Source organism: Paramisgurnus dabryanus, chromosome 12 (assembly GCF_030506205.2).
Source record: "Paramisgurnus dabryanus chromosome 12, PD_genome_1.1, whole genome shotgun sequence".
Lineage (NCBI taxonomy): Eukaryota > Metazoa > Chordata > Actinopteri > Cypriniformes > Cobitidae > Paramisgurnus > Paramisgurnus dabryanus.
Genome location: NC_133348.1, coordinates 3341990 through 3354339, shown reverse-complemented (window position 1 = coordinate 3354339; position 12350 = coordinate 3341990). Strand labels below are relative to the sequence as shown.

General features: G+C 39.2%; 1 protein-coding gene across 4 annotated transcripts in view; it reads right to left on the bottom strand.

Annotated features, from left to right (window-relative positions):
• msraa (methionine sulfoxide reductase Aa) overlaps positions 1 to 12350 on the bottom strand; it is a 96884-nt gene that overhangs the window by 76102 nt on the left and 8432 nt on the right. The window contains exon 2 of one of the 4 annotated variants that reach the window (XM_065256197.2): positions 2165 to 2270. The exons of 2 other annotated variants lie outside the window; for them this stretch is intronic. In XM_065256197.2, the coding sequence (XP_065112269.2) occupies positions 2165 to 2225 (61 nt within the window). In that variant the 5' untranslated portion in view covers positions 2226 to 2270. Of the gene's footprint in view, positions 1 to 2164; positions 2271 to 6705; positions 7458 to 12350 lie in introns of those variants that run through there. One more of the 4 variants, XM_065256195.2, reaches the window with a different exon arrangement.

Below are 12350 nucleotides of genomic sequence, written 5' to 3'. Positions count from 1 at the left end.
CAACCCATTACTGTTTTGTGCCGCGTAAAGACAAATACTTGAAAGTTAGTTATTCGATCTGACCCTTATTTAGTCGTTCAGTAGGTTTTCTTAGTGGTTGACAACAAGGCAACGGACTATATATGATTGTATATGTATATGTTATCTTTGATTCAAAGCGTAATACAGCATTCAAGATATAGACGGTTTCAGCAGTAACAACATAAACAAGCGGCTTTCATGGTCCACATGTAAATTTCTGTAAATTCCGCAATGATTAAATCATGCGTCCGATGAAACCGTCTATACATTTTAGCACTGTGTGTGTGTTTTCTGTTTGTGTACACCAGGGGTCCCCAAACTTTTTGTGATCAAGGGCTACAATGGATAAAACAATCTGAAGAGCTACTTTTTTGATGTAGTCTACTCAAAACTTTTTTGTTTTACTTGTTGATTTTTTATTTTATGTTTTATCATTGTTTAAAATGTTAATAATATACATAAAATAAGCCAAGCTAATATAAAAAATATGTAATAAATAAATATTAAAATTGAGGCTATTAATAGAATGTGCTTTGGTGAGCACCTCACAGACTCTGCGCGGGCAACCTGGTTTGGAGACCACTGGTGTACACACTGTATGTGGATGTGACAGGAAGATAATCTTAAAGCAACACTATGTAGTTTCCATGTAAAAATGACTTACAGCTCCCCCATGTGGTTGAAAAGCGCAACAGTGCCTGGTATCAGACACTCTTCTGCAGGCAGGGGGAGGGGCGGGGCCGTGTGCTCTACCCTCCACCGCCACTTTCAGAGTGTGCTTGTAGCAGCTAGGAGGCTGCTCAGGTTGCAGCAACAGTACAATTTGTCCAGTTAAAAGTTGTTCTATCACTGAAATAATTTTAGAGACATTATTTAAAGGTAAAAAAACTACATAGTGTTGCTTTAAGGAGAAAATTAGAAAATAATGGTTAAAGAGGATTTGTGAGAGTGTGCGAGAGAGAGAGAGAGAGAGAGAGAGAGAGAGAGAGAGAGAGAGAGAGAGAGAGAGAGAGAGAGAGAGAGAGAGAGAGAGAGAGAGAGAGAGAGAGAGAGATCCGCATTGGATCAAAAGTAATTATTCACAACAGGAGGCTGCAGAGTTAATTCGACCAATCAGAAGGAGGGTGGGGGGAAGGCAGCAGAGATACGGAGATGCTACAGAAAGGCGAAATCAGAGCAAGAAACCACATAAAATACAAAGCTATATTTACATGCCTAATGCGTTTAAAATATCTCATATGTAGCTGTGAAACGAAAGAGCTCATTTCGGTTCATTTGATATGGTCGCCATGGGTAACGGCATCTGGTGACCCACAGAAACAGGGACTGCCAAAAGACTATCATTGTCTATAATGCTCATCACTTAAATCACTTCCTTTGTCATGGTGATTAAAAAGATAGTGGCTATGCTTTAACTAAAATACTAGAGTACTGATATAAGGTATATAAAACATTATGCTATGCTAAACATTTCAAACAGCGTTACGCTACATTTCTGTCACATGACCTGATTTTTCAGCGAGTGGCATCCGGTTATCGTCTTAGACAGGGGTATTTTGCCATCTTTGTCTCTGTTTGTTATTTTATAGTCGAAATAAACATTGTGGTTTAAGGTTTAGGTCATCTGGTAATCTTGTGCATACAAAACATGTGTGTCTTGATTATCGAACATCCAGAGCATTATTATGAATATAATCATTGAATTTTCGTATTACTGTGTGTTCAATTTTATTCGAATCGTTGTGTGATTTACACATTTTATCAACGCCAGTTAATATACAATATATGCAAAGCCTGGCATATTTCACATACGCTAAGATTCTTCGTTCTTACAAAAAACAGCAGCCTCAATGTTACCGTGATCAATCGGACCGACAGCTCTCGTGTTGCAATGCAGGGCATGTGCGACAGTCAGGGCTTTACCCTCCTGATCCTATACTATCACAGGATCACTAATGAGCCGTTAATGGGCAGACCTGCGGCCGGAGAGGTGAAGGTGTGAGCAGATCTCTTTGTGAGTGAAAAGGCTTCCTTCAACCTTCATCTTGCGATTATGTGTCAACATCAAACATGGCGACTGGCGCTCTACACCTGCTCGGCAGTGCAGTGCTTTGGAGCTAAGATTAAAGGGGGTTTTGCTCACAAGAGGTAAAAACAGAGGAACGAAGCACACTCCAGGACCAGGGACGCATCACATCTTTCATTCCTTCAGTTCTTTGTTCACAAAAACAGTTGGGGTGTTGCTTGCTCTGAGCAAAGGAAGTGACAAACAGAGGTTTTTTATATATCTTGTGCACATCAAACCATTTTTAGAAAAAATATTTGGATCTCTTGATGCATCTTAAAAGTTTCATCGTATGACATCACCAAACAAACATACTGCTATTCTAAGAAATTCCAGCATATGCTCCATATTGCAGAGAGAGATCAATCAAAACTTTAACAATGATGATATTACAGTACGTTGATAAAATATGAACGTACAAGTTTTTAAATAAAATAATTCATCTGAAAGTAATTTGAAGGGCTGTTTAACTCATCAGCACCATGATCTAAACTTTTCAGATAAAAAAACTAAAGCATGCTGTCTGCAGATGATAATTTACTGTTAATAGATGTCTATGGGGCAATGGTTTATAGTAAAAGTCTACACTGTAAAAAATTCTTACATTTTTAAGTGTAATTAACTTTAATTTACCATTCATTTAAACTTCCTTGACTACTTAGCAAGTTCACAGAACGAAAACGAAAACCAGAAACTTTTGATGTTTTGCAAGGAAAAGAAACGAAACCAGAAACTTAAAAAAAACAACGTAATTTTCACTTTATGTGGAGGGACTGTTTATGCTGCATCTTCTTCCCGAAACGCCGTTTAAGTGCACTCAAAAGTGCATACACGGAGAGACGCGTTTCAAAAAGCAAGTGAACAATTTTTCTGTTCTTGATAAAACAATATAATTTATTATACAATTTATATCATATAAACAAAATGATCTCGAAATACCACAGTTATCTTTTTGTATTAAAAATATTTGTTTAAGTTGTTTGCCAATTAACGACATGGCAGAAATTGTCGTTGTCTTAATTCATGTATAATTCTGCAACAAATCGTCAGAATTTCAGTTATGCTGCTTACATAATGTAGCCTTTTTTAATGTTTGATGAAAGATAGAGACTTAAGTTTAATGTCCTAATGATCAGCCTACTTATTTGCATGTCCTATAGCTGACTGGGAAAATTATTAACCGGTTCAGGAACTTAATTTTTTGTTCTAACCTGTTCAGGAAAGTCAAATTTAGGGTTAAACCAAAATCCGGAAATGTAAAAATACTGTTTCTGTTCGGAACTAACCAATCGGAAAAGAAATCTGGTTTAAAGCCCTGCTACTAAGGGTTGCTATATATCAGGGGTCTCCAACCTTTTTGTAGATTAAACAATCCAGAGGCTACTTTTTGATATAGTCTACTCAAAACGTTTTTGTTTTACTTGTTGATTTTATTTTATTTTACTTGTTGATATGTTTTATCTTTGTTTAAAATGTTAATATACATAAAAGAAGCCAAGCTAATATAAAAATATGTAATCAAAATGAAGGCTATTAATGTGCTTTGGCAGGCAACTCATAGACTCGGTGTGGGCAATCTGGCGCCCGCGGCACCATGTTGGAGACCACTGCTATAAATTATAAACATTAAGTTAAATTATCTTAAGTATGTTTCAACTTTACTTTTTATAATTTAAATATAGACAAATCCAACTGTTGGGTTATAAATAACAATATGCTAGGTTGTTGTTACCCAACTATGGGTTGAAACATAAAACAGCATTTTATATGTAAATAGTTTCTGCGAATTTCTGTATTATGTGGTCATAACATGAGTTGTAAAAGTCAGGGTTCCCACACCTTGGCTAACTTAAAATTCAAAGACCTTTCAAGGACTTTCCAGGTCCAATACCCTCAAATTCAAGGACTAAATGTGGGGACACATTTCAAGTGAGAGCAAGGTTACATTGTAACACCTTTTAAGATACATTGTTACAGTTCACTTTCGAGGGAACTCGCACTGCGCCACTGCGGTGACACTTTGGGGACGCCTCCAGGTCTGAATGCGTATATCAAATTCAACCAATGGTGAGGCTTAACGACAAAGACAGGGTGACGCAGGAGTCAGGAAGTATATCGCTATCTGAAATATTGCCAAAGACGGTGTTACAGGGACGCAGGAAGTATGGCAAGGGAGACGCAGCGTCTCGTTCCCTTCTCAGGAAACAACAGTTACACACGTAACCCGAGACGTTTTCATGTGTCAAACACAACTATGCAAAAAAGCATTTTTGGTATGAATCAACATTCGCATACAGAAGATATAAGCATTTAAAGTGAACAGTTTAGCACGTGTTCTTAAAAAAAGTCTAGAATTTTTATGATATTATCCTACACTACACAGGGAATAATATGGATTTTTTTCCAGAAAACGTCTTGCATAAAATAGATTCAAGAACTTTCAATGACCTGTATCTATGTATGCATATTTTCAAAAACTTCCCAGGGCCTTGAATTTTCACAAACTTTCAAGGATTTCAAGGACCCACGGGAACCCTTAAAAGTAGTAGATCAACTATTTTATAATATAATAATTACTAATAAATGTTTTTGCTTTTATTAAATCCAGTAGTTTTGAAACACTTTTAAAGTGTATTCTGCTTAAAATATCTTGCCTAATAGACTTCAGTTGAAAGTACATTAGTGCTTATTAACTACTTAATAACATCACATACACAGACTAAGATTGCAGGAGTTACGCAGGACCAAATACAATCACAAATCTGTTCAAAAACTAAATCATATTTTTTAGGGTTTTCTGTCTGCAAATATAAATAACAGGTTCTGTAAAAGCCAGATAGATTCACAAGCCATTAATTCACCTAACATTGGTTCGACATACACAACAATCCATCAGCAAACCCATCACTGGCTTTCTGCAACAATTTAAAGATCACTTTATAGTTTCGAAACACTGTCTTCCTTAGAAAATCTGCACAAACACATCAGGTGTGCTATCATCTGTGATAAAAGGTCTGAATAATTCACAGCCACGGTTACACATGCATGGCTGGACTCCTCTCTTTGTTGTCAGAATAGCCGACAAGTTTATAGGCAGTTACAAAAGTTTGAACAAAATAGTGAGGCTCTATCATATCCAACGGTTAGCTATTCCTTATTAACGGGTTCACCTGTAGTGTCCATCACTATACAAACATCGATGTGACAGCATATACCATAGGCATGCATTATCCCGAATCTCAAAAAGGCACAAATATGCATTGAAATGCCAAACAAGGTCATTTCTATCTATCCAGGTGGTGCATGAATAATCTTGTTGATCATTTCAACATTTTTGAATGTGAATAGAAAGCAATGAAGAGTTTCTGGCATTTTGCAATTTCCCAAACAGCTGTTATGAGATGCTAAAAAGTTCCATGAAACAAATCAGAAATTACAAATGGAGATCGAATTTGCATTCATCTTTAAAAGGTCAGCGATACTGGTGATTAAAAAGGTTTAGGCCTTGACTTTTTTTAATTTAGGGGCCTTTAAAAAAAACATTATCAAAATATAACAGCAAACATCACAATGCACCTGTTCTATCAGGCACGGACACCTGTCGTAGATGAAACACATCTGGCAAATTCATCTTGGCACAGAATCATCCAAATCTCTCTGTCTCTATGTTTTTGCCCTTTTCACAGTTATTACCTGGATGCCTGCTGATGCAGCCAAAATCCTTGTGAAATACAAATAAGCAAAGACAAATGTGTATCTGTTTGTAACCAAATATAAGAGCGGTATGATAATAAAAGAAACCCTAAAGATACAGAAGGCGGCTGATTTCTACTGTGTAAGAAATTATTTCTCCACACGAACCTCATATATGATATAACCCAACAGTAATATAATCCAACATTGGTAAGAACTTCCATAACAACATGTCGACAGAGCAAAATAGTTTTTTCTACCACGTAGTAAAGAAACACTAAACTTAAAGGGACACTATGCTTTTTTTGAAAATATGCTAATTTTCCAGCTCCCCTAGAGTTAAACATTTGATTTTTACCGTTTTGGAATCCATTTAGCTGATCTTCGGGTCTGGCGCTACCACTTTTAGCATAGCTTAGCATAATCCATTGAATCTGATTAGACTATTAGCATCGGGTCAAAAATGACCAAAGAGTTCCGATATTTTTTCCTATTTAAATTTGACTTTTCTGTAGTTACATCGTGTACTAAGACCGACGGAAAATTAAAAGTTGCGATTTTCTAGGCAGGTCTGGCTAGGAACTATACTCTCATTCTGGCGTAATAATCAAGGACTTTTCTGCTGTAACATGGCTGCAGGAGGCGCAATGATTTTACGCAGCATCTGAAAATAGTCCCCTTAGTATCTTTCAATAGCAGGGGACTATTTTCAGGGGACTCAGTAATATCATTGCTTAGCGTCTCTATGCTAAAAGTGGTAGCGCAAGACGCGGAGATTGGATTCCAAAACGCTAACATTCGAATGTTTAACTCTAGGGGAGCTGGAAAATGAGCATATTTTTTTTTTAAAAGTGGAGTGTCCCTTCAATGAATACTATGTCATTCCATATTTAAAAAAAGTTTACTTTAAAAAAGTTGGAACTTACATACAGTAGGTTTGGTGACATTAACATCCAAGGCCTTCGTTGTTTTCCAGACAACTGCTGTTGACCAAGCTTTTGAGTTTGATAAACAAAATGGCTGACCAACAATCCATCCCCTGCTCGTAAAACATTAAATTCCATAATAGTTAGAAAAGACTGTAATGTTTACAACATTACAATTTGCTCTTGGTCTTCTAGAGATACAAAGAATTAATTAAATCATCTAACTTCTTCGTCAAACGCATCCAATTCTCACCCAGGACCAAGTGATGTTGGCTTCTACTATGTAAGTGAAAAACTTATGAAAGTAAAAACAAAACTACACAGTCCAATCATTGCACTTGAGGCGGAAACTTTTTCTGTGGCACTTCTTTTGTAGTTCCAAACAAGCATGTAAACTGGAAGCCACTAGTAAGTATCCTTGAGAACTTGATGATACAAAAAAATAACTTAAAACGACAAAAAAAACCTTTAGAGTTCAAGATGCTTGGTCAATCCAAAAGTTATGGTCCTGAAGCTCTTGCCGCAAACAACTTCCGCAAATCCCATCCAAAACCAATAGGTGCAACAAAATCCAGAATTTTCGGGGACAGCCCACTGATTGTGGTGCGCGCCCCTTTTGCCCTCGGCTCCCTGCGAAGTATAATATACTTTTGTTTAAAGATTTTGTTTTCAGCACTAAATCTGAGCTCCTACACTCGGGGTATTTTTGATTTCCTTTGCTGAGCAAACAGACAAAGGGAGCTGCGATAGAACCCTGCCAAGTCTCGCCTTGGTTTTTTTCTGCCGTTTCTCTCCCTCTCTGCTCCAACACTCTCGGCATGGCAACTTTCCCGAGAAACCCTGGCGGAGCTCCAGCCCGTGTCTGCCTCCCCTCCCCAAAACAGCGCCAATTTAGGCAAATTGATCAAAATGAATCTCAAATTAATTTCTCTTCTCTGTCATTTCCTGCCACCACCATCCAGATCGAACCCCCCTCCTTTCTATCCAGATGCACATACGGTACGTGAGGACACTGGAATGCCAGTCATTCCAATCTCCCGCGTGTACTCGTACCTCCAGCTTCCCTCCATCCACGGCCGGTCCGCTCCATCTTTGTTAGCCATCGGCACTCAAGAGTTTCACTTACTGTCTTAAGAGGGAAAAATCCAACTGCTATTCTTCTTTTCAGCACCACATCTATTCAGTGTGCCAAAACAGTACCTGATGTGCAACTACTGCCATTTTTGGGGACATGGCAGAGATGCCAAAGCGGGATTGGCCCAGGGGCGTACTTCCCAAACAACAACCTCACTTATATGGAACACAAGCTATAACATTGTATGCACCTCTATTCAATACTGTTGCCATGTGTTGTGACATTTAACATATAATGAACACCCAGAGCATCAAAACAATTAGCACATATGCTGATGTAGCAGGGATATGTTGTTACACCAGATTATAAATAATTTGTTATTTTTTTATTTTTATATTTGTTTTTATTACCATCTGTTTTTGGGTCTTTTATTTTGAAATCGTTGCGTCTGACGTCATATGTAGTGAGAGATTCAACTCGCAGCGCAATCTAGAGTTCGTCCTCTTTCCTGCAATAACACTAGAGAGGAGAGGTACGATTTCATGAGCTCTGTTGATATGATGTTAAATGCTGTTACAAGTGTTCATGTCATGTTTAAATGATTAAATATGAGAGAGTAGTCTATGTGATGTTATATTTGACCATTAGTTCAAGTTATCAACTTTGTAAATGTAGGTTGTTTGAGTAATGTAAACAAGTGAACAGTGAGATTGCAATGAGATGTGTTAGCAGCTAAGTGGCTAACAACTCAAATAAACACTGTTTATGTATATTTTCTAAGCACACTAAATCCTACCCCATTAATATTTTTTTTAATACATTGCATTTATTGTAAGTTCTGTTGTTAATTATCCTGTGTACTTAATATGTATTTTGTGGTTAACAGGCACAACTAAATGAGTGTAGCAGATAACAGTGCCTGTCTGTTTGTGTGTTTTACCACACAGGTATGTAAATTAGTATTCATGAAACATTGATGCTATTATTTTTATTTTTAGTTATTTTTATATAATGTGTGTTGTAAAATGTGTTTGTATTGCTGCTCTCTTTCCTGCAATAACACTAGAGAGGAGAGGCACAACTAAATGAGTGTAGCAGATAACAGTGCCTGTCTGTTTGTGTGTTTTACCACACAGGCACAGAAAATAAATCAATCAGCCAAACCAGCTTTGTGTGGAAAATCCTTTTATTTTACCATCAAAAATTAACACAACGCAGAGGAACAGCCACTACAAAACTGGTGCCGTGACCCGTCGACTGGTTGATCGCTGTTGACCGCCGGGTTTGTTGACGTGGAGTGTGATCGTTGGTGGGGAGCTGGAGGCGAGACGGATCTTCTGTCATCTGTTACCGTTTCTTCGAGATGTGCTGATATATGATGGATTGAGCTGTGCCTGGAAGGAGCCTGCTGATGGTTTGTGTTGCAGATTTTAAACGTTAAAGGTGCAGGTGGACAAAGTATAGACTGTTGGACTGGTGAGTGGTGACTGAGCTAGTTCGAGTGAGCAGCGGGTCGGATCGTCGAGGAGAGTCACCATCTAACTGTTTTGACTGTACTATGTGTTGAAGGTACTTTACTTCATCATTTTTTTTTTGAGGACTAAGTAAAAGATAAAGTATAAAGTGAACTGCATCTTATATGAGGTTTAAGGACATTTGATTTTTTTTTTTCATATTCACAATTTTTTTTATTCCATTGTGGGTCAAAAAAAAATTTTTTTCCCTCCAAATATCAAGTTTTGTTAATATTTTTGTATTTTGAGAGTATTGAGGTGCCTGAACAGAATGGCTTCCAAACGAAGTGATTTGGGGTGGGACAATACATTTACAGCTGGTAGAGGGCGGGGCAGTCTTGTGAATACGCCTGACAAAACAAGGCTGTTTGGAGATCCTGAGTACTGTAGTACAGGACGGGGAAGGACGATCAATGTTTCCGCCAGTGGGAGAGTTGAAATGTGTGATAGTCCAGGCGCTGCAGCAAGTAACTATGAGTTCAGCCCTCGGGAGTCAGAAATGTCTGGACAAATGAGTAACCTCATAAAACAAATTGGTATTGAGATTGGGCAATCAATTAGAGAAAGTTTGATGAGGCCTGAATTTTCTAATCATACATCTGCTAGGACATTTCATGAAGGTGTCAGTGCGCATGTGACTGACACATCAAATACTACGGTAATTGATGCGTCAAAAATGAACTTGATCTTGAAAGCTGAGGTGTCCGCACCACCACACTTTAGAGGAGATAGTTCAGACAAATACTCGGTCATGGAATGGGAAGATATGATGAGGGTGTATTTGAACAAACTTGATGTGACAGATTCTGAACTTGTTGATGAGATAATGAACAGAGTTATGGGGCGGGCCAGAGATGTAATGAGAGTATGGCTGCGTAATGGTTCAACAACTCCCACTGTTGACTCTGTATTTTCTGTTTTGAAGCAGCACTTTGGGGACCAGAGCAGTTCTGGTATTCCGTTGGCTGACTTCTATTCTGTGAGACCATATCACGGGGAGAGTGCTTGGGACTTTTGGATAAGACTTAACAAGGCAGCAGATGTAGCTGAGCAAAGTTTAAAATGGGAAGGCAGAACTCTGGATAACAGAAGCAAAGAGGTAGCAGTTATGTTCATTCGTAACTGCCCTGACAAAGAGTTAGCTTTTGTTTTTAAAAGTAAGCCTGTACAGTCGTGGAACGCATCTGAGGTGCAAGAGCAGCTTGATGAATTGTTAAGAGAGCGGAAGTTGACGACTAACGCTGTCAAACAATTCACCACAGTTGTCTCAGAGCCAGATGTTGACGTCTCTGTCTCGTGTTCTAAGCCTGAACAGGGTGTGGGCGTAACTGGTGAGAACGCATTGGATAAAGTTCTGTCTTTGCTTGAAAAAGCGCTGGTGTGCAATAATCAGTCTGCACGGGGCCCCTGGCCTAAACAAACTGGCAATAAGTTTCGAGAATGCAGAGTGTGTCAGAGCAGTGAACACAGCACGACTGCTCATTGTAAAATGTATAATTTGTGTTTCAAGTGTTTCGCAGCTGGACACGCGAGCTACAACTGCGAAAGTCAAAGAGTAACATCCAGGGTGGGTTCCGGTCAGCATGACAATGTCATGCCTCAGGGAAACTAGACAGCTCCCTTCGGACAGAGGGCGAGGTGGGGCTGTGTAGTAATTCCTCTGAGAATGATTTTGAGTCTGTTTATTCATTTTTCTGTGAGAGTATTGGCAAAACAAAAACAGTAATTTTTCAGAACAGCATGCAAGTTGAACAAAGTAACAGTTTATTTTATGCAAGTGTGTTACTACAGAACAAAGTTGAGCTTCAGGGGATGTTAGACAGTGGCTCCATGGCAACCACTCTGAGTGCGGAAGTACTTCCTCGACTTCGAGATGCTGGGGTGCTGGACCAGGATATCCTGTGCTCTTCCGATATTGTCTTGGTGGGTTGTGGTGGCAAACAAACTACTCCAGATGGTGTGTGTAATCTGAAGCTTGAAGTGTATGGGGTCAGTTTCATTGTCCCGGTTCTGATTGTGAGTGGTCAAAAGGACCCAATCATACTTGGCACAAATGTATTGAAACCTCTAATAAGTCAGATGAAGCATACAGACCAATTTTGGAAGGTGGTAAAGAAACCTGACTCTATTGTGCAATCTGATAATGCCCAATTTTTGCGCATGCTTTCAGGTATAGAGAGATGGAGGGGAGATTTGATTCCGGACAAGGTGGGTACTCTGAGACTGAGGTCATCTGTGACACTCCAGCCAAGGAGCGAACATCTTGTTTGGGGTCGTTTGCCTGCAGGGTCCGTACTGTCAGTAGGGAGCACAGTAGTCATCGAACCAAGTACTTCACGTTGCGTACATCGGAATGTGCTGATTGGGAGGGTTGTTTCACCTTTGTGGGGCGATCGCTGGCTGCCAGTAAAGATGATCAACCCGACCAACGCTGAAATTGTGTTGAGGAAAAACGCGAAGGTGGCTGATGTATACCCTTGCGTCGCTTTAGAGGACCTTAATCAAACCACTGAGAGAGTGGTTATTCAAAATGCAGATGTAGTACATTCTGACAGGTCATGTGGCAGTCTTACGGTGGGTGGCTCTAAATCTGGAGCAAGTTTGATAGGCAACAGTAGGTTGGATGTCCTGGGGCTGAGCAACCTGAATGTCAGTGATTGTGAAGTGTCTCCCTTTTGGAAGAACAAATTAGTTGATCTCATTGAGAAGTATGAGTGTGTGTTTTCCAGGCACAGTTTGGACTGCGGTGAGGCGAAAGGTTTTTGTCATCGTATCAGAGTTACAGATGATAGGCCCTTTCGTCTTCCATACCGGCGTCTTTCTCCCGCTCATTACTTAAAGTTAAAAGAGACTTTAGATGAAATGGAGAATAAGGAGATCATTAGGAAGTCGAGCAGTGAGTATGCGTCACCATTGGTCTTAGTGTGGAAGAAAAATGGTGATTTAAGGATATGCACTGATTTCCGATGGTTGAACGCACGCACAGTGAAGGATGCTCATCCCCTTCCTCACCAAGCGGATGTTCTTGCAGCGCTAGGTGGGAATGCATACTTTAG